A 25027-nucleotide genomic window follows, 5' to 3' on the forward strand; every position below is an offset into this window, starting at 1 on the left:
TATTAAAGGATTCCGGATTCCAGTTCCAAATTTAGGGATATCCCGTATTCTAGAGGGTAAGCGGGGAGGGGAAGGGGACGACACCCTCTTACCGTTGCACAATAGAAATAAAATAAACAAATATCTGATTTTTTAGGGGTTCATAACAATAACGTGGAAACAGTGTTAACATTTTAGCTTTGTTACCGCTGATTTCTCTCCGTATGTAAATACATGTACGTCGCAAAATAACCATACACCACGTTCAGTAATACACTAAGATTATTCCCTTTTTTATTATTATTATTCTCTTTATTTCCAACCGAAAGTGATTCAAACATATTAAACAAACAAACGGTCATATATACAGTATATACAGAAATACATATTATGCGGCACAAATTGTTACACAATGATGACGATGTTAATGTAATAATATTGTAAGATAAAGCATATACTTTAAAGCTGAGCGTGTATTTTCTGAGTTTGAGGCGATTATGATTGGCGTGATGTACAATGCACTGAAGTCTTATTTCCATTATTTTATTTTATTAAAAAAAAAAATATTTAAAAAATAAAATAAATAAATATTTAAGAAATCTCGTGGCACCTGGTTCAAACTTGCCGAAATAGAAATGCAAGTAATTGAAGGTGAAAGTATGCTTTTATAATAATACCTTTGAATTTCCTGCATTCGTTTTGAAGTATTTTGAAGTATCTTTTAATGAAAATATATGTTTTTTAAAGGTTCAAATGCATTAAAACGCACTAAGACATGCAAAATAAGTGTTACATTAAAATAAGAGCTGTAGTTTTAGTTTAAAAGATAGTATTCATGAACAAGTAAGAAACATAGAAAGACGAACATTATAATAAGTTCGTATGCGAATAAAATAATCAGAAGTCGGAGGTCCCAGGTATACACAGGTATACACATATTCGGTATACCAATTAGTTTTAAAAATTAAAAAGTTAAGAAAACAAATCAAAGCGAAAAGAAAACAAACGCAGGCACGCGCAATCACGATATGAATTGTCAATGAAATTGTCTTAATTATGCTTAGGAATCTACCTGCGTATAATAAATATTTGAAACGATTGACAAGTGTAATATTAATCAGATAGTGTTGGTATACAGTACCGACGTTTGACGTTTTTCATCATGTGTCTACCCTTTGTAAAAGGTGTCAACATTGCATCGTCATATTAGGGCATTTCAAGACACAATATCCTTTCGGATACCTGTCGTGTGTGTGTGCATTTATATGTTTCAAGAGAAACCAAAGTGAACATATACTTCTAAAACAGAAAACGTAAAAGCTTATGCCTCATGTAGCTCCATGAGCATCGAAAATAAATTGTGCAGAATATAAACAATGGAAAAGATGCATAAATATTTTTAGTAAAGTTTCATAGTTATTCATAGAAATTGTTAATTACGTTTCTCTCATCATGTGGTACAATTTGGTAGGCTTAATCTTACCAAAAGCTTTTTGTCATAATTGTTGTCATAACTGAGCACCACCGGGATATACAGAATGATGGTATGAATACTAGTTAACCTTTAAAATATAGCAACCAAACAATTTAACGTTTACATTGGACAGGATAATAAAAATAAACACATCAAACCACTCGTCAAACTTTTATCCAAATAAGAGATACGAGCTATATAGCTAGGAAATGCCATTTCATGTAAGTAGGAACTCGTTGTTTGTCACGTAAGCAATATAGACGTCTATATTGCTAATTTTACAAAGGAACGTCTTCGTACCGTCACATTATATGTATCATTTATATATATCATTCATTAACGTTTACATATGGTCCTGCTCGAAGATGAGTTATTCTAGTGGTAAAGGTGTCCGTGTATAAAAATAAAACAGGAACAAAATGATCTTTGGATTGAGCCACGCCAGGCATGTGAACTAATGAATGTGAACATCCCCAAATTAAATGAACATATAAGCTTGTTGATGTCTTAAAACTGAGCTTTAGTGAATCGTTGTGATCTGATATTCAGGGAAAAAGTCTGTGTCTGAAGTTCAGTGTTTTCAAAAGGTTGTTGCCTAAACGAAAAGCCTAATCCCTAAACAGGCGTTCATGAACCATTGTCTAATCTTTTTGACAGACGACAACGCTTCAGTGAAATACTTTTTGCAATATAGTCTAGACACGGATTACCCCCTGTTATGATGAAAGGAGATTGCTTTGTATATTGTTGTGGTATAGCAATATTTGTAACAAGCTTATTGACAATCATTGTAAACATTATCACAGCAAGAAAACTACAATAGTAACACGGATCATCACGGTAAATATCATCATAGTGAAATACACATATAATAGCAATACCGACAGCGATCTATGCATACTTCACAATGTTGAAGAGTATTAAAAGTAGTTAAGGACGTTATGACATTTGACTTATGACTCCGTTTTTACAGTGGTAGTGGTAGTCGAAGATTGTTCGTCAGTATTATGAATAATTTTATATTTTTTTATATTTCACATGAATATTCTTATGCGTTTATTTATTCGACATATACAATAAAGCTACAATTATGAGCTCCGTACCTCTTCAAACGAACAAGACACAGAATCATGATTTTAAACAATCATTAAAGTCATATGTTTTAGGGAATTATTTTCATGTCCCTATGAACACAATGTATATGTGACCTTTTCAATTCAAATCAAATCAAATCAAATTGTAAGTCGGTATGACATACCAAAGAAACATTAGCTATGAATAGCTTTTGACGGACCATTATTTTCAATAATTAAATTTGACTATTTTAAAGTTGTTCTGACGACCTAACATTTCTAATTTCAAACTGTTTTGATGAACTTCTATGAATTAAAAAATAACAATTCGTTTTGTTGCTGTTATTGCTACATTTCTCAATTAAAAATATTAAAAAGGGTATGAAATATGCAGAAATGTTGTCTGTGAATTGGGATCGATCGGACAATTCCTTTTTAAATGGACGAGCTTTATAGTGAAATACTCATGCAACAGCAATAACGACAGTGACCTATACATGCTTCACAAAGATTTAAGAGTATTAAAGGTAGTAACTGATGTTATGACATTTGATTTATGACTCCGTTTTGGTAGACGTATGTACTGTACAACGTAGGTTTTTAATCATTTCCGGTCCTTTTGTTTTGAGATTTAGTCGTTGACCGTTATGTTTGTTCAGTAAGTATGCAATTTGGAATTTTAATTGTGTGAATTTTGTGATAGAATCCATGCCTCTTTTTCCACCTTTTATCATTGCGCATTAAGAGTCACCAGTTTTTTTAATCATGTCTTACTTTTTCCTTTCATTAAGTTGTTAAGTCTCCTATTCGTGAATAAGATAATAAATCCTCATCACAATCATCTGTATGTTAATTTGAGCCGGACTATCATAACCGGACACACAATGGTGTGCCAACGTACAAATTCTAAAGTGATGCACGAAACGTATTATTTTAATGCATTAATAAATATATAACTCATTGGTATGTTAATCACCAAATCAATGAAAACCATACGATTTTATAATATATAACACAATATATGGCTTTATAAAATGAGTTTTCAATAGCCTCGTGACAACAAATTCCCTAGTTAAAAATAGCCAAAATATTGCTAATACCTATCATATATTACTGATATATGACCACAGTATTTAATCAGAAACACTTTACCATTGGCATGTTTTCCTAACTTGATATCCTATATAAAAGCAATTGTATACACTGCATAAGAAAAAAACAACTATTGAGTGTTTGCACAAATGCCCTTTTATAACCGTTATAGATTTGGGGAATATATTAGTGACTTCTCTCAAACTTCTTTCATTGTATGATCGGTATGAAAGAGCTTTAGATAATGTTGAGGAGCAATGTTGAATTATTATGCAAACAAATAACATTAGAAGTGAATCTCTCGCATGGCAGTCGTATTCTTTAGTCCTTGTTGGTATTGGTTCTTTCGCAGCCGCTAGTAGAGATCATGATAAATAGGAAGGATTTTCCGCCTCTGAGTAAAGCATTTCTTTAACAGAATACAACAAGAGATACTATCATGGATATCGTGTATTGTCGAAGTTTGGTATGGTATGATTAAAATAAATTCAAGGATAAAGGAGCGCTGCATAAAATATATAATCTATGGAGTCGGTTTTCTTTTTACACTTTAGATTTAGTTAATGGTGAGGATAAAGTTTGTTTATTAATACTGCTATTGTAGTATTGAATAATGGAAAACAAATGAAGGAGATTTATCGTCGCAACCACTGTATCAAAAGGAATTTAATAGGTAGATAATGACATTCAAAATCTCAATAATGACCTTAAACACGTGGTTTATGAAATTTAAGAACTGTTTTATGACCAACTGAACTGAGAGATTATTTTTTTTCAAATTTACGCATTCATTTGTGAATAAAGTTTGTACTGTTATTCACGTTTGCGAGATAACTACAATATTTTATGCGTCGATGTTCCTGCGTAAACTATACAACCGAAAACATTACTAGGTTGCAGCACTTAATTTTTCTTAGAAATACATAATATTCAGAAATTTAAAGTCTGGACTTTGACAACTTGTAACAATCCTACTAGTTTGATTTATTTATCAAAACTTTCTTAATTTTCAGTTATATTGTGGATTCTATCTATTTTCAAATTGCTTCGAATAACTATCCAGCAATCATTCAAATCAATACTTATTATTGAATGAAAAGTGACGAAATCGTTTCGCGAAACAGAGATAAATATCAATACGTGACAAAAATAATTTCATTAAAAAGGAGTGTCCATGGATTTAGAAAGGAACAATGAGGCGCAATGTGAAAATGCATCAGTGGATGAAAACAGCATGTTTCAGGACGCCCAGTATGATGAAAACTATACCTATAGCGATTTTTATATTGTGGACCAAGACGTTGAATTTTGGCAGGTAACATCCTTATATGTATATTAAGTATATTAAACTAAAATTGTAAGTAATACCTTGTAATATAGTTTTTTAGTGGTTCATACTTTTCAAAAAAGATGTATGATTTCATACAATTTAAATTTTCACAAATTCAAGTGCAAAAACCAGATTTTTGTTCAGACTTTGTTTGTTTTGTTCAGACTTTGTTTGAACGCGGAGGTCTTAAGAATACTACGTCAACTGTGATGACAAATTATTTGACGTCAGGACGTCAGCAAACAATGCACGCGGGTTAGGTTAAAGTGTCTAAAACTGATAAAAACTGTCTTTTTACGTCAAATTTATTCAAATATAAAAGTTAATCATTTTTCTATACTGTTGACTTTTATAGCATTTATATTGAATGCCTCTGTGGCCCAGCGTTGACGTATGAGTCTGCATAACAAAATGACATAGACTTAAATATTGGGGTTGATGGGAGTTCGTTCTTGTTTTAAAAAAATCATTTAATTTCAAGCCTTCGTTCCCAACAAGGGAAGTCATTATCACCCAACAGTTCAATTATATTACCACTATTCAGCCATAAGAGTTTTTAATTTCAAGATATAGCAAGAGTTATTTACTTTTAAAAAATAAAACCTTGTTTACATCGAATCCACAACGTAGATCAACGCTTAAAATGCGTTTGTAAATAATTGTACCAAAAATATATAAAAAAACTCAAGAAAGGGAATTTTAACAACCTAAAAGTGACAAACAAATTTGTTTTCAATGTTTTGAAATTAATCAATACGTATCTTAGTGCTTGTTTATTGTTGTTGTTATATTGTGACTTAATGTGTATGGTTTTCTTCTCTTATACGTATGGATCAATACAAGAAAGGGTATTAGTGCTTTTTTTCATTAATACCTTAGACATTTTATTTGCGGCCAGTACAATATGCGTTAGCCATTGAACTACAGCTAAGTGCTGTTAACCATTTTGCGGGTCTCTACAGATGATAACTACATGCAGAAGTTGTATTAACCCTATATATTTTTTCCCGAAATGAATTTACAATCAAAAATAAAGTCTTCCATTGTTCGATTTCTAACCAGTAATATGATGTAAGTAAACCAGGGTCTAAATTTAATACTCCTTTTTTCCCTTCAGCGACCGTCCTGTAAAAATCGACCTAACCTAAGTTACTGCATTCCTAGAAATGAGAACAAAATTAATTTACAATAAAGCATTTTGTTTTGGTCTTTGTTTTGAGCTTCTGAATGAATGCTCTTGATTATTGATCTTGTTCCTATTCACAACTTAGGCCTTATTGTTTTCGCGTTTGTTTCGTTCGCTCTACACTTATATAATTAGTGAACAAACGATTGCATATACAATACGCGTGCTCCTTCTTCTGCACGATTTTGAGTTTCAAGGCATTTGAAGAATGTTATTAAGGCAAAGACTTCTTAGAAGCATTTTCCCTCTTAGCTTTTGTCTGACCTTGTCTTGATTAATATGATCAGAAATAGTTCAAAACACGCATTGACCTATAATACATACTATGCATCTAAGCATTCTGAGCAGTATTTCTTCTCTCTCAGTTTGTATCTGACCCAATCTTGATAAACACGATAACAAATAATTACAAATACGAATTGACCTGGAATAGATACGTGTATACGTTCTTCCTCTTTTCTGGAAAAATATGAATAAAAGGCTCATATATACCGACCGACTAAATCTACCTTGGTCGTGAGAGTTAAGGTCCTATCTGGTCCTTTAAACGCCAAAACGAATATTTCAAAGTAAAACAGAATGTCTGATATGATTTAGTGTTATGACGGTTATGCAGAAGAGCAGCTTAATATCTATGGCAATTGTTTCAAGTATAACTCGATAGCCAGACACTAAATAACAAAGATTGAAAAACTTGCTTAAGTGTATCTTTTCTCTTTCGCTATCATCTGTTTCTCTTATACAGACGACAATCAATTACTCGTAAGACGAGATAGAGTTCATGTTTGTTGATGAGCAATTGAGACATGTTGGCGATCTTATCAAAGGATTTTAACGAAAAGGAAAAAGAAGTATTAATGATATCGGTATGAATAATACATGTAATCAGAGACTAACAGACAAGATAGAGGCGTAATGATTCTCCTTGTGTATAAATAATTGGCAGGATCATTCGATTTTGTACAGGTCTCGAGCGACTGGTAGCTTTTACTGAACTAACGACTGTGATTGATGTACTTGATAATATACACATTTAAAAATACACCTACTTCAAGTTAATACGATTTTTTTCCAGTTAAGCTTCTTAAAACATACATTTGCACATCGTGCTTGACGTAGTTGTGTTTTATATTTGAATTGAAGTGTGTTGAATTCCATATCAATCATACCTTTAATACAGCAATAGGTGGTAGGTATATCCTCAAAGCTTAAACCGAGGGTGTCCGTCAGATTAAGACTGAAAAAATTATCCTGTGCCTTCAATGTTTATGCAACGGGAATGTAAATCACTTAGTTATGAGATGAATGAAGTCACGCGTGATATGTCAGTTCCTGCTCCATGACTTCACAACCAATACAGGTGCCACAGCTAGATGTCCTCGTTGTTCCCTTACCGATTGTGATATCATATCCATACAAGGTGCCACGACTAGTTTTCGTCCGTGTTTCGTTGTTCTGTTCCTTAAAATGATTTTAAAACCATTCCAGGTACCACAACTGGTTGTCCTGGTTATTCTCTTTTTAATGATCGTCCTGGGAAACACGTGCGTTCTTGTCGCTATCTACATGTCGGAAAAGGGGATCAAGACTAGAATGCACTTTTTTATGATGCACCTGGCAGTCGCAGGTAGGAAAGTTGTTCGTATGGGCCTTCTGTTTCATAAAATGATATTGTACTTTTCAAAACAATTGAGGATTTCCTTTATGGACAATTTTGATACCTGGCTTTGTCGTTCCAATCCATCATCGATTTTAAAATAACTTATTGTCAATCTTGTAAAATACATTTGATAAACTATGTTACTATCTAGAAATTTCTCCAATAGTTTCTTTGATACGCTTTTTTGAAAGGGGACTCACATGTATATACAAATCTGACGTAGCCGATATTTTGAGCGTTCTATGTCGTTGATTACACATATTTATGTACTTTAATACTTGCCCATATCATAATCTTCTTCGTCTCGGACCTCATCATTTTAAGAGAACATGAATGCTGATTTTTAATATCTGAATAGTTTTAAATGTACAATGCAAATATTTATTATCAATAAACGCTATTCATTTAAAAAAAAATACATATCCATCTTGTGTATATACAAAAGATAATTGTTTGTTAATGTGCAGGATTTTTAAGAAATATATTTCACCGATTGTACACCGAATGTCATAATTTTAGAGTGGACTCGCCCATAATAGCTAATTGCATTTTTGTTCACGAATTGAAATGTATTTGATTCGTACACTGAAACATTTGTTTTTATTTAATTTATTGCTTTCGATTCATTAGAACAATATATCTATATTGAATTTGATAAGTGGGCCAACTTGTACAGAAATGAAAATACCGGAAAATTACGTCAGATATTTTCTTTCCAGCATTGTGTGCATTTACGTTTATTTATCCCATGACAACGAACAAAAGTAAGGGCACCTATATGTTATCATAAACAATCTGCTTAAAACAGTGAGTTGATCAACAGATAATGCACCGTTATTTTTGAAAAATCTACCGAAAAGCTTAACATAGTCACAGTTAATATATACATCCGACGGGCTAAAGAAAGCAGATGCATATTCAAATTTCATTCGCATCACCGACACAAAATACACTTTTCAGAGAAATCAAACTAGTTTCTTAGCCGTAAGCTAATTTATCGCCATTCTATGAGTGTCGTATTAATGTAACAGACAAAAAAGAATCCCATTTCTGTCATTTTCAGATCTGACGGTTGGGCTATTCAACTTAACGGTCGATATTGTCGAACGCTGGCTTGTGGTCTGGTATGGTGGTGCAGTTCTCTGCAAAATTATCAAATTCCTTCAGGTAAGCAAAAATATTGGATATTATTTCTGAAGACATTAGGTTTGCTTATAGGCCTTTTCTAGCACACCGGATAGGCATTTCCGGTGACGTCAGCCGTGCTGGAAAATCCCATCTGGCATCCCCCCATGCCAGATGAGTCACGCGCTGTGACATAATACTTTTCATTTCTTTTATTTTACATTTAATGTAACCATAATTATGAGATGAGTTCCATAACTATTAACTTTACAAAAACACACCTTCAAAACAAAACAAAATAACCCTTAAAAGACGTGATACAAAAGAAACTTATTGACGTATGCAGTGAATAAATATAACATCATCGCACGTGCTTTTTGGTGAAATTTACAAAACTGCCCTTTCTATGCATTTTTCACAAAAAAGTGTAATTCAAGGTATGCTAGAAAAATATCTATCATGTGTGTCCGTTCCGGATCGAAAAATTCGACCCTCGGGCTCGCTGCGTAGCCGGTTACTCGGCAAGCCTCGTTACCTGGCAACGCAGGTGCCCTCGGGTCGAATTTTCGATCCGGAACGAAAACACATGACAGATATTATACATGAAGATTGTTCATCACTGGATGGTGTAAGGTTCATAATAGAAAAATCAAACAGATAAACTTCCACGCCAACCTTCGGGTCTGAGGCAAATATATAAAACAAATAATATCCCCTGTTTTTTATGGTTTACAGTCGATGTTTCCTGATAAACAATATGAAGTTAAACTCAAGACGGTTTATTATTAGTTTGATAGGAATGGCACAAGCACAATGATAATTTAGGTTTGATTCGTTTTATGAATCTCAAACGATATTTGTCGAATATTAATATATTTCTTAATGTCACGGTAGACATAGGTGACAGAAATCTAATAAGTAATTGGTATAATTTAATGATAAATTGTATTACTACTATAAAGTCTCCTGTTTGTCAGACGTACATCTTACTTTGATTGAGAATGCGTCATTCTTTGCAAATATTATGCTTACAAATGTACCAAAGTGAAATGAATTTTGTAAGTGCCTTAAAGTGGTCCTATTTCTCAGTCAATACGAGGAATAACATCATCTCAAAACGCCAGACCGTTTTGTATCCCCATAGTAAAACATACAATGTTTCCTCATGTTTCATGGCAGACTGTACATTTTTGATAAAATTAATACTTTGCAGGTTCTGGTGGTTTACTCATCAACGTTTATGATTGTTGCCTTGAGTATTGACAGAGCTGACGCTATTGCTCGGCCAATGAAGTTCACTAGAAAAGGTATGAGTTAGTTTTGCCAGTATTTTAAAACCCTGTTTATTACAAATATCATTCTTAAACTTACCCTTAATGTATGGCGAAATAAAACCAAAATACTGTTTAATTGAATGGTCAATAAGACTAAATAAAGCTCAAGACGATACCAGACAATAAACATTACACGACTATCAAAACGTCATTATTATCAATTATGCGCGTATATAATTATTACTGCAACCTGTTATATGTAATTGCATTCTTTGGGAATATTCTAATGATTAATGCATACCGTTTACGAAAATAACATTTTTGGCCAATTTAAAAGTTCATAAAGATAAAATAGCTATTTTCTTTTACTAATAACGGCACAGCACTATATATACTATAAACGTATATTTACGTCATCTAAATTTCGGACTGATTTTGAACCTTATATTGCATTGTCACATGTTATATGCCTGATGAAACAGACTATATGTTCCATGCACATGCCTGTTCTGTGTCACACTTGTAATTCTTATTCCTCAATATATATCGTCTGCAATTAAATGTTATTCTGCAACAATACAGAAAATATGACATACAGTTACAAAAAAGCAAATTGATTATCTGTCGATTTATATTATGTCATAAATTTGCTTAAAAAGCCAGATAAAGAGACAAGAAGTTTATTTTACTTCAGCTACTACAGTTAGAGCTCTCGTGATCGGAGCGTGGGTTAGTTCAGCCATACTTTCGGTTCCAGCCTTTCTATTCTTTGATACTATGCCACTAAATGGAGAGTATTATTGTCTGATGACACTACAGGATAGATGGCAATGGCAGGTTCGTTTTCATTGTCATCTACTGATAAAGCGTCTAAGATAATTCTTTTTTGTTTTCATTAATTAAGACAAATAATTAAAAAAGGATGTATGACTGTAATAGGGTATTGTCAATATGATGCAAAACTTGTATCTCTTGCAATAAGGAATCTTATTCAAATTCAATCACATTGCGAAAGGTCTCCATCTTGTAATAATGCCGCATATTGGAATAGGAAAACATCCAATAACAAAAGGGTTCATTAATGCGTACAGTAAAAAATATGCCTATCTGGCGCAATATGGAAACCAAATCAAACAGGGACAATACGAAGGCATTTCCTCTAACATTTTTTTTTAAATAAGACAGTTGCATCCTGAGAATATGTCTAAGGCAACATTTTTCTATTTTCTATTTCAGTTGTACATTACATTAGTAGCACTGACAGCATTAATCTTACCCGCACTGATAATTCTTTCCTGTTACACAATTATCATGTTTGTCATTTGGGAAACGGGCCGTGGCTTCAACGCGCTGCAATCAGCACATACATATTCCAACAGTAAGTGATTTTAAAACTGTATGTTCCTGTCACAATCATGCAAATGATTAAGCAAATATACAATATTTAACACCAAAAATATTTTATTCGAGTCAACAATTAAATGTTAAAGAAAACAAAGATTGTAAATAACTATGTAAAGTCTATGGTATCGTATAAATAAGAATTTAAATGTTTGTTGCCTGGTCTGGGCCGGATATTCTGGTATATTGTTAATGTGTTTGACGTGTATTAATATAAGGATAACAAATATTGTAATAAGCTATGTAAATGTTTTGGCATCCTTTAAACATGAATGTGAATGTTTGATGCCTGGTCATTATTTTGGTATATTTTCAAAGGGTTTGACGTGTATTAATATAATTTGTCAATCAATATATAGAAAGACAAAACATACGTAATGTTGACCTGAAAAACAATTTAAAATATTTCAGTGCACATCTGATTTCAGTTACAATAAAGAACAATAATACAAAGCATTAATTATGAAACAATATCCTCTCCAATTGTGTACACATTCTATGGGATCACCATCAAAATGTAACAAAATTGCCGGTGGTTATACACTGACAAGGTTGTTTTTTAATCGGATACATTAAATGATTTCTTTTGTATACATTTCCAGCTATAAAAGGCCAAAATAATTCATTCTCTATGGCACAATTGTAACTTTCTTTTGTTGGATATGCCCACTTCGTTTATTTTCAAGCCTTTTTGTCTCCTTTTTATCATTATTTTTCAATTGTTTTCTTAATAGAATGCTAAACCTCATACACTTAATGTTTGCAGGATCGTCTATGCCAGGCAATAACAAAGGAATAATTCCTCAAGCGAAGATAAAAACTGTCAAGATGACACTTATTATTGTCATTGGTGAGTTTTATTTATTTCATGATTAGCTTTCACCATTAGCTGCTAATCATAAAAGATGCAAAATAATCGTCATTTAACACCATGCTTATTTATTCTTGGTGAACAAAGCCTGGAAGAAAAACTGGTTCAGACTTATTTGTATACTTGATATCATTGACTTGCACTACATGTCTACACGTTTGGGTACTAGTTTTGCAATTAATACATGCAGTGTTTCTTGATGCTGGAGACATGTCTTGTCTTTTCCTATATTCAAATAGTACGAGGAACAACAAATGTTAAGTAATGACAAATACACAAATCAAACAACAGTTTAGATGGGATGAATTTTAGGCATAATTGAATTAAAAAAAAATGCATATACAACCACATTTATAATACTAAAACTATGGACCGATTTACTATTGCTATTGCTTTTGACTACTCATTTTCAGTGTTCGTGCTGTGTTGGTGTCCATACTTCGTATTTAACTTAAAGGACGTGTATAGTGAAAGTGTTAACAATTCAAAAACATACCACGCCTTAACTTCACTTATACAGAGCTTAGCACCTCTGAACTCTGCAGCAAATCCTATCATTTATGGCGTATTCGGAACGGGAATATGTACACATTTAAGGTATGTTTTTTATGCACTTTTTCGTTCAATATAGAATAAATATTTATGCATATACATAGTTAAAAGACACCACGGATAAAATGAAACACATAACAAGGTCTCTATGACAACATTCCTTCGCATGAATCTCTTCCAGAATGTTTTGAGAAACATAGAACTAATCAGCAGCTGCACTTCCAGATCCTAACTTACCAATCTGCACTTATCATATTTGCACATAACATATACTAACTAACCCAACTGCTGTCACATCAGAGTCTACCGAACTGCACTTACCATATCCTAACTTACCCAACTGCACTTACTATATCCTATCTTACCAAAAAGGCACCTTCTATATCCTAGCTAACTTAACTGCAGTTACCATATCCTGACTAACCAAAACTGCATTTACAATATCCTAATATTCTAACTGTTGTAACCATATCCTGACTAAACCAAGAGCACTTACCATATCCTAACTTAATTAACTGCACTTTCCATTTCCTAACTAACTTAACTGCAGTTTCCATATCCTAACTTTCTTAACTGCGCTTACCACATCCTAACTTACTTAACGTCACTAACAATATTCTAACTAAACCAACGGCACTTACTATATCCTAACTAACCTCGCAACCATACCATTTCCTAACTTACTTAACGGCACTAACCATATCCTAACTTACTTTTCGGCACTTACCATTTCCTTACTTACTTAACGACACTTACCATTTCCTAACTAACCCAACGGCACTTATAATATCTTACTAACTTATCGGCACTAACCATTTCCTAACTAACTTAACGGCACTTACCATTTCCTAACTAACTTAACGGCACTTACCATATCCGAACTTACTTAACGGCACTTACCATTTCCTAACTTACTTAACGACACTTACCATTTCCTAACTAACTTAACGGCACTTACCATTTCCTAACTAACTTAACGGCACTTACCATTTCCTAACTAACTTAACGGCACTTACCATTTCCTAACTAACTTAACGGCACTTACCATTTCCTAACTAACTTAACGGCACTTACCATTTCCTAACTAACTTAACGACACTATCCATTTCCTAACTTACTTAACGGCACTTACCATTTCTTAACTAACTTAACTGCACTCACCATAACCGAACTTACTTAACGACACTTACCATTTCCTAACTTACTTAACGACACTTACCATTTCCTAACTAAATTAACGGCACTTACCATTTCCTAACTAACTTAACGGCACTTCCATTTCCTAACTAACTTAACGACACTTACCATTTCCTAACTAACTTAACGACACTTACCATTTCCTAACTAACTTAACGGCACTTACCATTTCCTAACTAACTTAACGGCACTTACCATTTCCTATCTAGTCCAACGGCACTCACCATATCCGAACTTACTTAACGGCACTTACCATTTTCTTACTTACTTAACGACACTTACCATTTCCTAACTAACTTAACGGCACTTACCATTTCCTAACTAACTTAACGACACTTACCATTTCCTAACTAACTTAACGACACTTACCATTTCCTAACTAACTTAACGGCACTTACCATTTCCTAACTAACTTAACGACACTTACCATTTCCTAACTAACTTAACGGCACTTACCATTTCCTATCTAGTCCAACGGCACTTACCATATCATAACTTACTTAAAGGCACTTACCATATCCTGACTTACCCAAGGGTACTTACCATACTCTTACTTAAATAACTGCGCTTTCCATTTCCTAACTAACTGATTTGCAGTTACCTTTTTGTGACTAACCCATAGGCACTTACCATATCCTAACTTACTTAACTGCACTTACCATTTCCTAACTAACCAAAAGGCACTTAGCATTTCCTAACATACTTAACTGCAGTTACCATATCCTGACTACCCCAAAGGCTCTTACCATATCCTTCTTTACTTAACTGCGCTTACCATTTCCTAACTAACTTAACTGCAGTTACCATATCCTGACTAACCCAACGGCAATCACCATATCCTTTCTTACTTAACGGCACTTACCATTATTCAACAAACTTAAGTGCACTTACATTATCCCAACGGCACTTACCATATCCTAACTTACTTAACGGGACTTACCATATCCTACCTTACTTAACTACACTAGCAGTATCCTAAATTATTACTTAACTGCATGAATCATATCCTTACTAACTTACCAAATCATAACTTACTAAAATGCAAGTTGGGGTTAAAAAGCGCATTATTCACATCGAAGTCCGTTCTGATATAGTCTTGTAATAGAATTTACAATGTCTGCAAACTATTTCAGACGGTTGCCTTGCTATAGGACTCTCCACAGCTGGTGTTGTGGTTGTGACTGTTACACCAGGAGAACACTACTAAGGACTGGCCCAAATAATTTAACGAATGTTGAAAACACAGGGGGTGATGTTACTTCAGGCACAGGCCTAACACCTAGACCAAACATCAGCGGAATTAAACCAGGACGAGAATCTCTTCTACAAGACAAGCTCAACAGAAGGAATATTCTTGTCGCAAGCACTAGAAGAAACGGTAACAAGCATAAACCGGAGTTGGTAGAACTCATGAATAGCAACAATAGTTTATACCAACAAAAGAAGCCCGCAAAAAGACCGTTTAACAGACGTCCGTCGGGACTTCCGCTAGCAAACAGGAAAATGACACACGGTGAAATTATATTGTTGGAATCTTACGGAAAGAAATTTCAGAAAACAGATCTGTACAATGATATCGCTGAGACAAATACTTTTGTAAATGAAGGTGATGAACAGAAAGTGATGAGCATATCAGATGTATAATTTATTATCGATTATATAAAGAATATTGTTGACTTATATTTTTCTTGTTTACTTTGCTAAATATTAAAACATGAAGTATTAGCTAGGTAATAAGTTTTACGCCATACAATAAAAAACCCATACCACTTCAATGAAATTTACAGAGTTAAACCTAGTAGTCAAATAAATAAATATAAACATTGCCAAAAGAAACAAAATAAGGGTCCAAATGAGAATGAACAAGAGATGCAAACAAACCACAAACACACACACACACGCACGCACGCACGCACGCACGCACGTACCCACGCACACACGCACACACACACGCACACACGCACACACAGACACATGCACACATGCACACACACAAACACACACACATCAACACAGTTGAATAAAATTATTAGGATAAACGCTTCGAAATGATCGGTGGAACTAGAGTTCACTGAGGGATTAAACTAGTTTATATGCGGATAACCGAGCCCAACATTATATTTGCAAAATCTAAATATAAATTATTGTCTTGAGAGTCACAGTCAACTGGTTTACTTCAATGGCGCCATTTTGTCATTTCTACCGGTGATATACCACTTCTAAATTGAGCAAGTATTGAGCGTTTTCTTTACTTCCAGGTCAAGTATCTTTCACATTTCAATTATAGTTTTAATTTACGATCCTACCTGTATATAATGTATATTACGATATACAGTGAACTTTGAGCCAGTGGATGTGATCAATGTTAGAAAGTTTTTATATCAGTACATTATGTATATATAAAAATGCAGGGACAAGTTCAGTGGACCCTTATCTATGCCATTGTTTAGTTGCTAACATATCAAAAACCGAATGTATACTTAATTGAAGTGCAATCCATCTTAGTCCAGCTCTATTACCAAACTTTGTCAGCGGCACTTTGACAGAATGACTTTGCCTTCCTCAGAACAATCAGAATGCGTTTAATATACTGTCACAATAACGAGACTTTATCTCACTAATGGATTGTATCTTTCACCATTAACAGAAATAATGAGGATATTCCAAACATAGGGAAAACGATCACTGAAAGACATAGTTACCATTTACTCGTATACACGTAATCACCCATTTAACATTCACTTACTTCAAGAACAACATAATCTCTAATGCCATGTTAAGGAAAGGTATGACTTGCAAAACACGAACACCATTATTGTCACTATCTTCTAATATCTAACACGCTGTAGAACGAATTTGCTTTTGGTTTCAATTTCGAAACCGATATTCCATGCAAAGTGTTGTTAAAACAACAAGCGTAACATTATCTTAAGTCCAGCCTCTGTCAGCTATATACAGTCGGTGGTCCGAAATGTGCGAGAAACATTGAACATCAAAAATAACTTATATTAAAAGAATATCTTTCATGGTATACTAACTGACGCACAAATCAATTGTAAGGATTATCGAAACAAGAAAAATATATCAATCAAAGCTACAGCACATTCGATCAATTTGTAATTTCAGAAAGTCATTATTCATAACAATACAGGTAAAAAGCGTGTACAGATCCTTTCTTTGATAATGCTGTTTTAAATAAACATTTTTCATTAAAAAAGGATAATCCTTCATCTTGATCTCAAACAAACTGTGGAATAAACCAAGAACTTAAATAAGACCATATTGACGCTAATTTTGGCCTCTTGAAATATTATCAAAGCCACTACTTGATTCATGAAAGAACAGAACAGGTACTCCAAGAAAACCTCGTGAAAACTGCGAATTATTGAACCACGGTTGAGAGGTCTTTTCTACAGATTATTGTGCATGCACCAAAATACATTTTAATAATATTTTCAACAATATATTTTGGCGATCCTCAGATCCCCCACAAAACGTTTTCATTTCATATTGTATACAGGAATGCAAATTTGCATAACATTATTTACAAAAATATGTCGTTGGTAGTTCCTCCGATCCAACAACACGATTAACCTCCATATTGTTTGGAGGTCGCCGGGGTAGTGTACAAAGTCTACCTTATCCTTGCCAATTTGAAGACAATTGAATCAATGATGTTTTTACATGTACACTATGAATATATATTTGTTCATAAGGTCCTCTGATGGTATGCTAGTGATGGATGGATCGTCTGTTATCGTGTCAAGTAAGACAGACAGTAGCTTATTCTGGTCCTAAGAAAAGCCGCGATCGTATTTAATTGGAACCTCAAAGAACATCAGAATAACAGTATATTCACACCATGCCAACGTTACTTTTTGTTTAGGACGAAACGTATAATAGCTACTCAAAATACTAATGGCAATAATTCGTATACAGTTTCTTTCAACTTATTGAGTTATTCAATCAACATCGGAGTTGCTTTCGCCTTGAAACATTTGCGAAAGTATTCAAGTCTAAACCTGGTAAAACATGTTGTAGACATGTTAAGCGTTTTATTGACATACTATATGAATTCGGCTATTCATAAAATTTTCTTTCGTCTTGAAAATAGAATACGTCATATAAGTGTATTTTCAAAGCACAGATCGAAGTCCATTCTACACTCTATGAAACCCTTTTATAATAATGCTAATTAGAGTGAAATGAACAATTTAATAAATGTCTGTTTTTGCCAGGATCTTTGCTAAATGCTTTAATTGCAAAATAACGGAATGCGACTTAAATTTTGCGCCAAACGTTCAATCATTATTTCAATTACTTTCAGGAATGTGTTTGTTTATGAGCTACCAATTGTTTAAACGTTAGTTTGTAGGACGAAAACATAAATGTTTAAAAATCCTTTTTATCTAGTTTTACTCGATCAACAATTGATTTGTTTTAAAACATTGAAAAATATCCAGTTAGAAATGAGTCACTGTTTTGAAAATTTATCTAAATCAAACATCAGAGAGCACAGGATTTCTACGTTATTTTGAAATATTGTAACATGCGCAAACCACTTTATGGCATACAATGAAACGAATTATGTTTATTTAAATGGTATGTTGCAAAATAAAATAAACCTCGTAAACACAAGCTTTAATAATGAACTTGTGACTACGTCACTCGTGAAATATAACTTTTGGTACTTAATAGAACTGACTATTATCTTTTTGCTAACGAGATCAAAAGTTATACATTGACTTTATTTGCAGTTTTAGTTAAAGGTAAAAGGTAAAAGTTACATTTCAAAGTGGTATTGTACTCGCTAGCAATCAGCAGATAGAATGTACTTTGTATATGTGAGTGCACGTGGGAATAATTGACACATTTTTGCATCATGTTTTATTAGTATGGATACGCATCCTTAATTATGTAGTATAAAACATTTGTTTTGAACGAGCCATTTTATAACACCTTAGCAGGTAAAACAAAATGTTCAACGATATGCTAAAGTTAAGTTTCAGTTTCTACAGCTTTACTGTACAAACTTACATCATAACCCTCGCTATGCTTAACATGTTTAATATGATATTCAATTTCCTTTTATGTGTAATTTTATGCAAATTTTATGCATTTTCCCAATATATCTAATGCTCACTCAATGGAGGAATGTTTGGCAGTGAGTGAATCTGACAATAGGTAAAGACGGGTGCTTTGTACCATGTTTGAGAATGTCTTTGTCTTTTGTCGTCTATACATTAACTCCTACATCGGAACGTAAACAAGAGTAGGACGCTGAACAATGCAATTAATAGCGTGCAGCTAAATACAAATGCTTTTCCATAATTTGGACAAAAGTAATCGTTATTTAACGTTGTGTTTGGCATTATGGAACCAAACTGACAACTAGCCAACTGCCCTCGTGATTAACTTAATAAACTATTGCAGATTAATTAATAATGTATTTTGAAATACAGTTATTTTATTGTTCAGCTGAGGAACTTAGCCTTGAAACGAGGCTAACAAAACTCAGTGTTACAAAGGATTTTTGTACTGTCACAGCGTTAGCTGCTTTCTGTTCAATGACCCAAGTTAATCAGTAATTGGCCCAAAGTAGAAGCCTAATGCATATAGCTAAATTAGGATGTATTGATGAAATTTACAAGTTGAGTATGGTTTTTGAAACGATATTTACTGGTTTATCAAAAATCATATTTAAGGCTTTTTTTTGGCTGATATAAGAATCACTTTGCATAGAAATTAGTCCTATTTGTATACACGCATGTAGCCGAATAGGTCTCTGAAGATTAACATACCCAAAAAGTGTAAAAAGTAGGAACCTTTTGCTTTAGGTGATGTTAATATGATATGAGTAACTTGCAATAAATTCAGCACGGAAAAGACAAATTTGAATAAAAGCGTGTTTTTTTTAAATTGTTTAGTCCATTATTCCTTTGAAAAAAAACCTAGATTGCTTGAAAGCAAGATATCTTTTTCGAAATGCTTTGTTGCATAATTATACTGAAACCAGAAAATTGTACGCATACATATCCTTATCGCCGTACATTAACTTATGATATGATAAAAGTTGCATTCGAAATCTCGAAAAAATCGGATGGAAACTTATTTCCGTGTTTAGACATTACAGAAATGTTATCAGTTCTGCCTGCGAAGTATCGCACGACTTACTAGTATAAATCATAAAAAAGGTCTTCATTATGTCAGGTGTGTCATAAGATTCTTCCTATAAGAGCTTTTCCTTGGCTGTAGTTCTTGATTAAGTCTGGTATTACTCAGGCAAGGAAAAACCTTCAAGGACACATCTTAACCAACGCGATGACATTTATAATCAACACCTTGCCGTCATACATGTTATTCTGAACTATTAAGAAACGCGTTTTTTTCAACATAAACAGACAAAAAACAGCAAAATATTATTTTCTGTGCATTTAAAAATGCACGCATTTACACAAAATGTTCTGAGGAAAAGATCAACGAGACATAGTTTTCAATATTCTATCTTTATCTAAAATCCGAGCTTCTCAGACTCTTCTACGTTTGAAAGGCCTCAGACAAGGTTCCTTGATTCTCAGTACATTCCTGACCACATCCAGGCCTTACTGTTAATTTTAGTATGCAGCAAATTTAATCTTAAGTCAGACCCGTATTTGACCCCCGTGTTGTTTCGAATATCTTTTGAGTATGAACAGGTTATAGATTGTTATAATGTTCCTATTAACACCCTTCTTTGATGCGAAGCTTTGTGTATAATATTTTGTAATCTACTCATTTTCTGGACCAGCCATTGTTTATATTAACCGCTTCACCCTATTAAATCGATAACAACTAAATCCTGAATTACTAAAAAAATATATGGGAAAACTTGAGAAATACTGCTTCCTTATTAGAAACAATATTTTCATTTATCTAGTTAACGTTATAAAAATCTATTGAACGTTATCACCAGATATATGTATTTTAATTAAAGTCTTGAAATTGCTCCATTCAAGAATGAAATATTTAAATTCATCAACGTTTTAAAAAATAAACTTTAAAATTGGTTTAAAGTATTTTTTGTCCATTACATTACATATTGCACACAAAATATAATATCCTGATTTTTCAATTGCATAATATCTTGATGTCCCTGTGCTTTTTATGATCATTGAATTACATTTGTATGACTATTTAATGGTAAAGATAATTGACAAAAAATATCGACGGTTTAAGCGATAACTTCTTCGTTATACAATGAAAAAAATCGTTATTCTATAAAGCCACATATAATATTTGGCATTAAAAAAGTCACGTGATATAACATTTTCTAATGACGTTGTGTGCGGTAAATTTTGGTTTACTTTGAACGTTACGTTTTGTACTTAAAATAAATGATTTTTTTATCATCCAGGGATTTAGAAATGTCAAAAAAGTTAAGATATGGCATTTAGATATTTATACAAAAAGATTACATTTTTTAAATATACTGGGGTGTTAATGGAGCTATCAAAGAACAATCTTATTTGAATGTCGGAGAACAAATTGATGGATAAAAAACACGGCTTTTTTCAAGACGCCAATTTCGCCTAATTCAATACACAAGGGCAGTATGTTTAAGTTGATAGTAGACTCAATTCTCCTGAGCTATGTTTTGCTGGAATGAGGTATTGAATGTGAAACAAATAATTATGTGACAGAATAGATACCAGGCTAGTACTGTTAATGGGAAACGTTTATCTGGCCCGGCAGCGGAATTTATCATGAACCGAATCGGTTCAAGTGGCTTGCATCGACGCCATTAGCTTGGAATTTTCTTTAAGGTCTTCCTGTATTTCTGGCAGTATTTAAATGTTCTCAATAAGGCGAAAAACACAGAATACGCTTATTCAATATATTTAGTGTTTTTGCGACGTACGTGCAAAATCTTTATGATTTTATCACGTCATTACATTACTCAAAATAACCAAACGTACTCAGAAAGATAAACAGTATTAAATATAAGAAAATAATCACGAATGTTATATATCATTCGTAGAAATACTTGTAATACATTTAAAACAATCAGAACAGCAAGAACAAAGCTAAAGTGTGGAACAGAGTGCCCGCGTATACGTCTCACAACCAAACAAACCAATTAACTTATTTCGACCAAAATTCAAACAATATTTAACTCAAAATAGCTGCTGTTCTTTTGAAAACGTAGAATTTAACAACACATTACCAAATGAAAAACATAAAGAAAAACGTCATACTTGTATTATTTAAGGGGCTGTACTCCGTATGATGAAAGCAAAAAAAAAGAAGAAAGTTGTCGGAAACTGATATAAACTTGGTATCGATGTGTACAATGCATTGAAAATTACTTTCTGAAGTACCACATAATTGACACTAGATTGCAATTTTGGTGGCACCGGTTCGAACCCGGCCTCCGACTCAATTTTATTTTTACATTTTGATATTTTTTCCAATAATGATTATTAAAAATGTCCCGAGATTCGTTACAGATTATTTTTTGGTGCCAATCTGGTGTATAGTCACTTTACCAACTTAATAATTTGATATCAGTGCATTTGTATTTGAGGTCACCGAGTGGGACAAATTGATTTCCTTCAGGTACTCCTGTTTCCCAAACAACACAATACCACATCCTTGTGTAACACCGTGCCAATAATTGTGATTGATATAATTCTGTATTAACTAGTTTCACAACCGTTGCAAAATATATCAGCTTAAAAGTATACATACAAATTAAGAATACACCATCAGAAATCACTAATACCAAAACACTGTCATTCTTGAGAAATCCTACCAAAGCTTGCAAATTATCTTTATAAGTATGTTATATAATCATAAGATAATTCAAAGAAGATATTTAATTGATTAACTACGACCATTAAAATGACCATAATTCAATAGAAAATCCTTAGACGAAACATTCAACTAATATAAAAAATACTTGGTCAACATATAAAAAGACTTGGTATACATATGTATGTCCAATTCCGAAATATCGGACAACATATAATATACAAGAACCGCGTGCCTAATAAACTTCATTAGTGAAAAAAATCACATCCAAAAACATTAAGGTACATGTAAGCCAATAAGTGAGCCAAAATGAAGTATAACATTATTGCCGAGAACATTTAATCATGTCAGATCATTATGGACAACATTTCTTATATTATGTTTATCAGGAATCACGTCTGTCTCAATGACACAGCGAATAAATCATTTCGGACATCAATGTTAACCGACTACAACATATTACTATGCTGGTATGACCATATCGAAACTCAAAGGTATCAGGGTAAATGTTTATCTTTTGTGCTAAGTAGTAAATGGTCAGTAAAGTGAAACTGTTTATGTCCGTATCTCTCCAACGCAGATATCGATCTAAATTCTTCATTTCTAGTATTCTATTGGTGCAAGCCAAATGGCAATGTACAAGAAACGTTTACATCAACCTAACTCAGTGGTACAAAGGCCAATCCAAGGGTAAACTCAAAGTAATGGACGGTAAGTTCTTGAAAGTAGTAATCATAATGTACAGGTCTTGAGTTTTTGTACCAGACAAATTATACAATTCAAAAGTACCCTATCCCTCATTTGCATCCTGATGCAGCGAAACTATAAAAATACAATGGATCTTTTCCAACTGCAATATATATACACATACAATTACATTAATTTGATATGATTGAACAAGACGTTCATTCAGATGTATGAGTAAGTAATTGCTGATAAATGCGAGTACAAAGTCGTGTCGTATGAGAAGTCCGAAAAAAGAGGCTACACTCAAGGTGCGCAGGCTAGTTTTCATATTGAATATATTTCTGGTGTTCGTTATTGGCAATATGAAGGTCATTTCGCACTATACACATGTACCAGAAAAGGATTGGTGTCAAACTAAACTTTTTCACGATTGTCATCACTACACTAGTGCCTATGACACCGATGTCGACTTTCAAATAAGATCTTTACAAAATACAATGTATTTTATTTATAGAATACACGTGGTAACTACCTATCACAGTCAAAGTATACATTTTTAGAACTAGATTTAAACGAATGAATATATTTATAACCGAATTGCCTACAAACAAGACAGTATCAATCAAAGACATTGTACCGAAATTTAAGTTATTCTTCACAATATCAGTAACTGACAACGATTTAAACATCCTCTTGCATTTTACTGAGTTATAAATTTCTATAGACCACCGGAAGTAAAAGTAAATCCTTTATTGAAACAGGCAAAAGGGGCTAACGTTCTAATAACTAAAAAAAACAATACCATAACAACTGACGCTTAAATACTTTTTCTCACGACTAACATCTTTAACGAAACAGGCACATGGGAGAGTTTTCAATAAAGGATTTTTAATCTGTATAAACGGAACAAATGGCGACTAAGATCATTATTGGAACGGATCTCTGGAGATTAAGAAACACGCTTGAACCAATTAATGTCATACTTCAGACACAGTATTGGTGTCTCGTTAAGTACTCCCTAGACCATAAATGAAATTACATTGTTAGATAGAAATATATTCAACCCTTTCATACAATGGTGAAGATAAAGATTTATTAACTCAGTTATTCAAACATGGTCGCCGTCCTGGTATGAAGTGATTTAAGGTCAATGGAATGTTAAAATTTAGGTTCGTTATATAGATAACATAATATAAGATATAATGATGTCGAAACCTGAAATATATGATTGATTTATTTTTGATATTATAAAAGGAATACATATGTTGTAGTATAGACTGGTTTTGTTAACAAATTTTGGTGTACTAAAAATGTAATACCATTTTTAAACGTTTTC

The 25027-nt window shown here is 33.1% G+C and overlaps 1 protein-coding gene across 1 annotated transcript; it reads left to right on the forward strand.

Moving 5' to 3' along the window:
* Positions 1-4792: 4792 nt before the first annotated feature.
* Positions 4793-15858, forward strand: LOC128240447 (cardioacceleratory peptide receptor-like). The gene is made up of 9 exons (XM_052957088.1): positions 4793-4933; positions 7623-7761; positions 8858-8961; positions 10133-10226; positions 10888-11030; positions 11430-11571; positions 12361-12444; positions 12879-13062; positions 15348-15858. The coding sequence occupies exons 1-9, from the start codon at positions 4793-4795 to the stop codon at positions 15856-15858; spliced, it is 1542 nt and encodes a 513-aa protein (XP_052813048.1).
* The last annotated feature ends 9169 nt before the right edge of the window (positions 15859-25027 follow it).

Source organism: Mya arenaria, chromosome 7 (genome assembly GCF_026914265.1).
Source record: "Mya arenaria isolate MELC-2E11 chromosome 7, ASM2691426v1".
NCBI lineage: Eukaryota > Metazoa > Mollusca > Bivalvia > Myida > Myidae > Mya > Mya arenaria.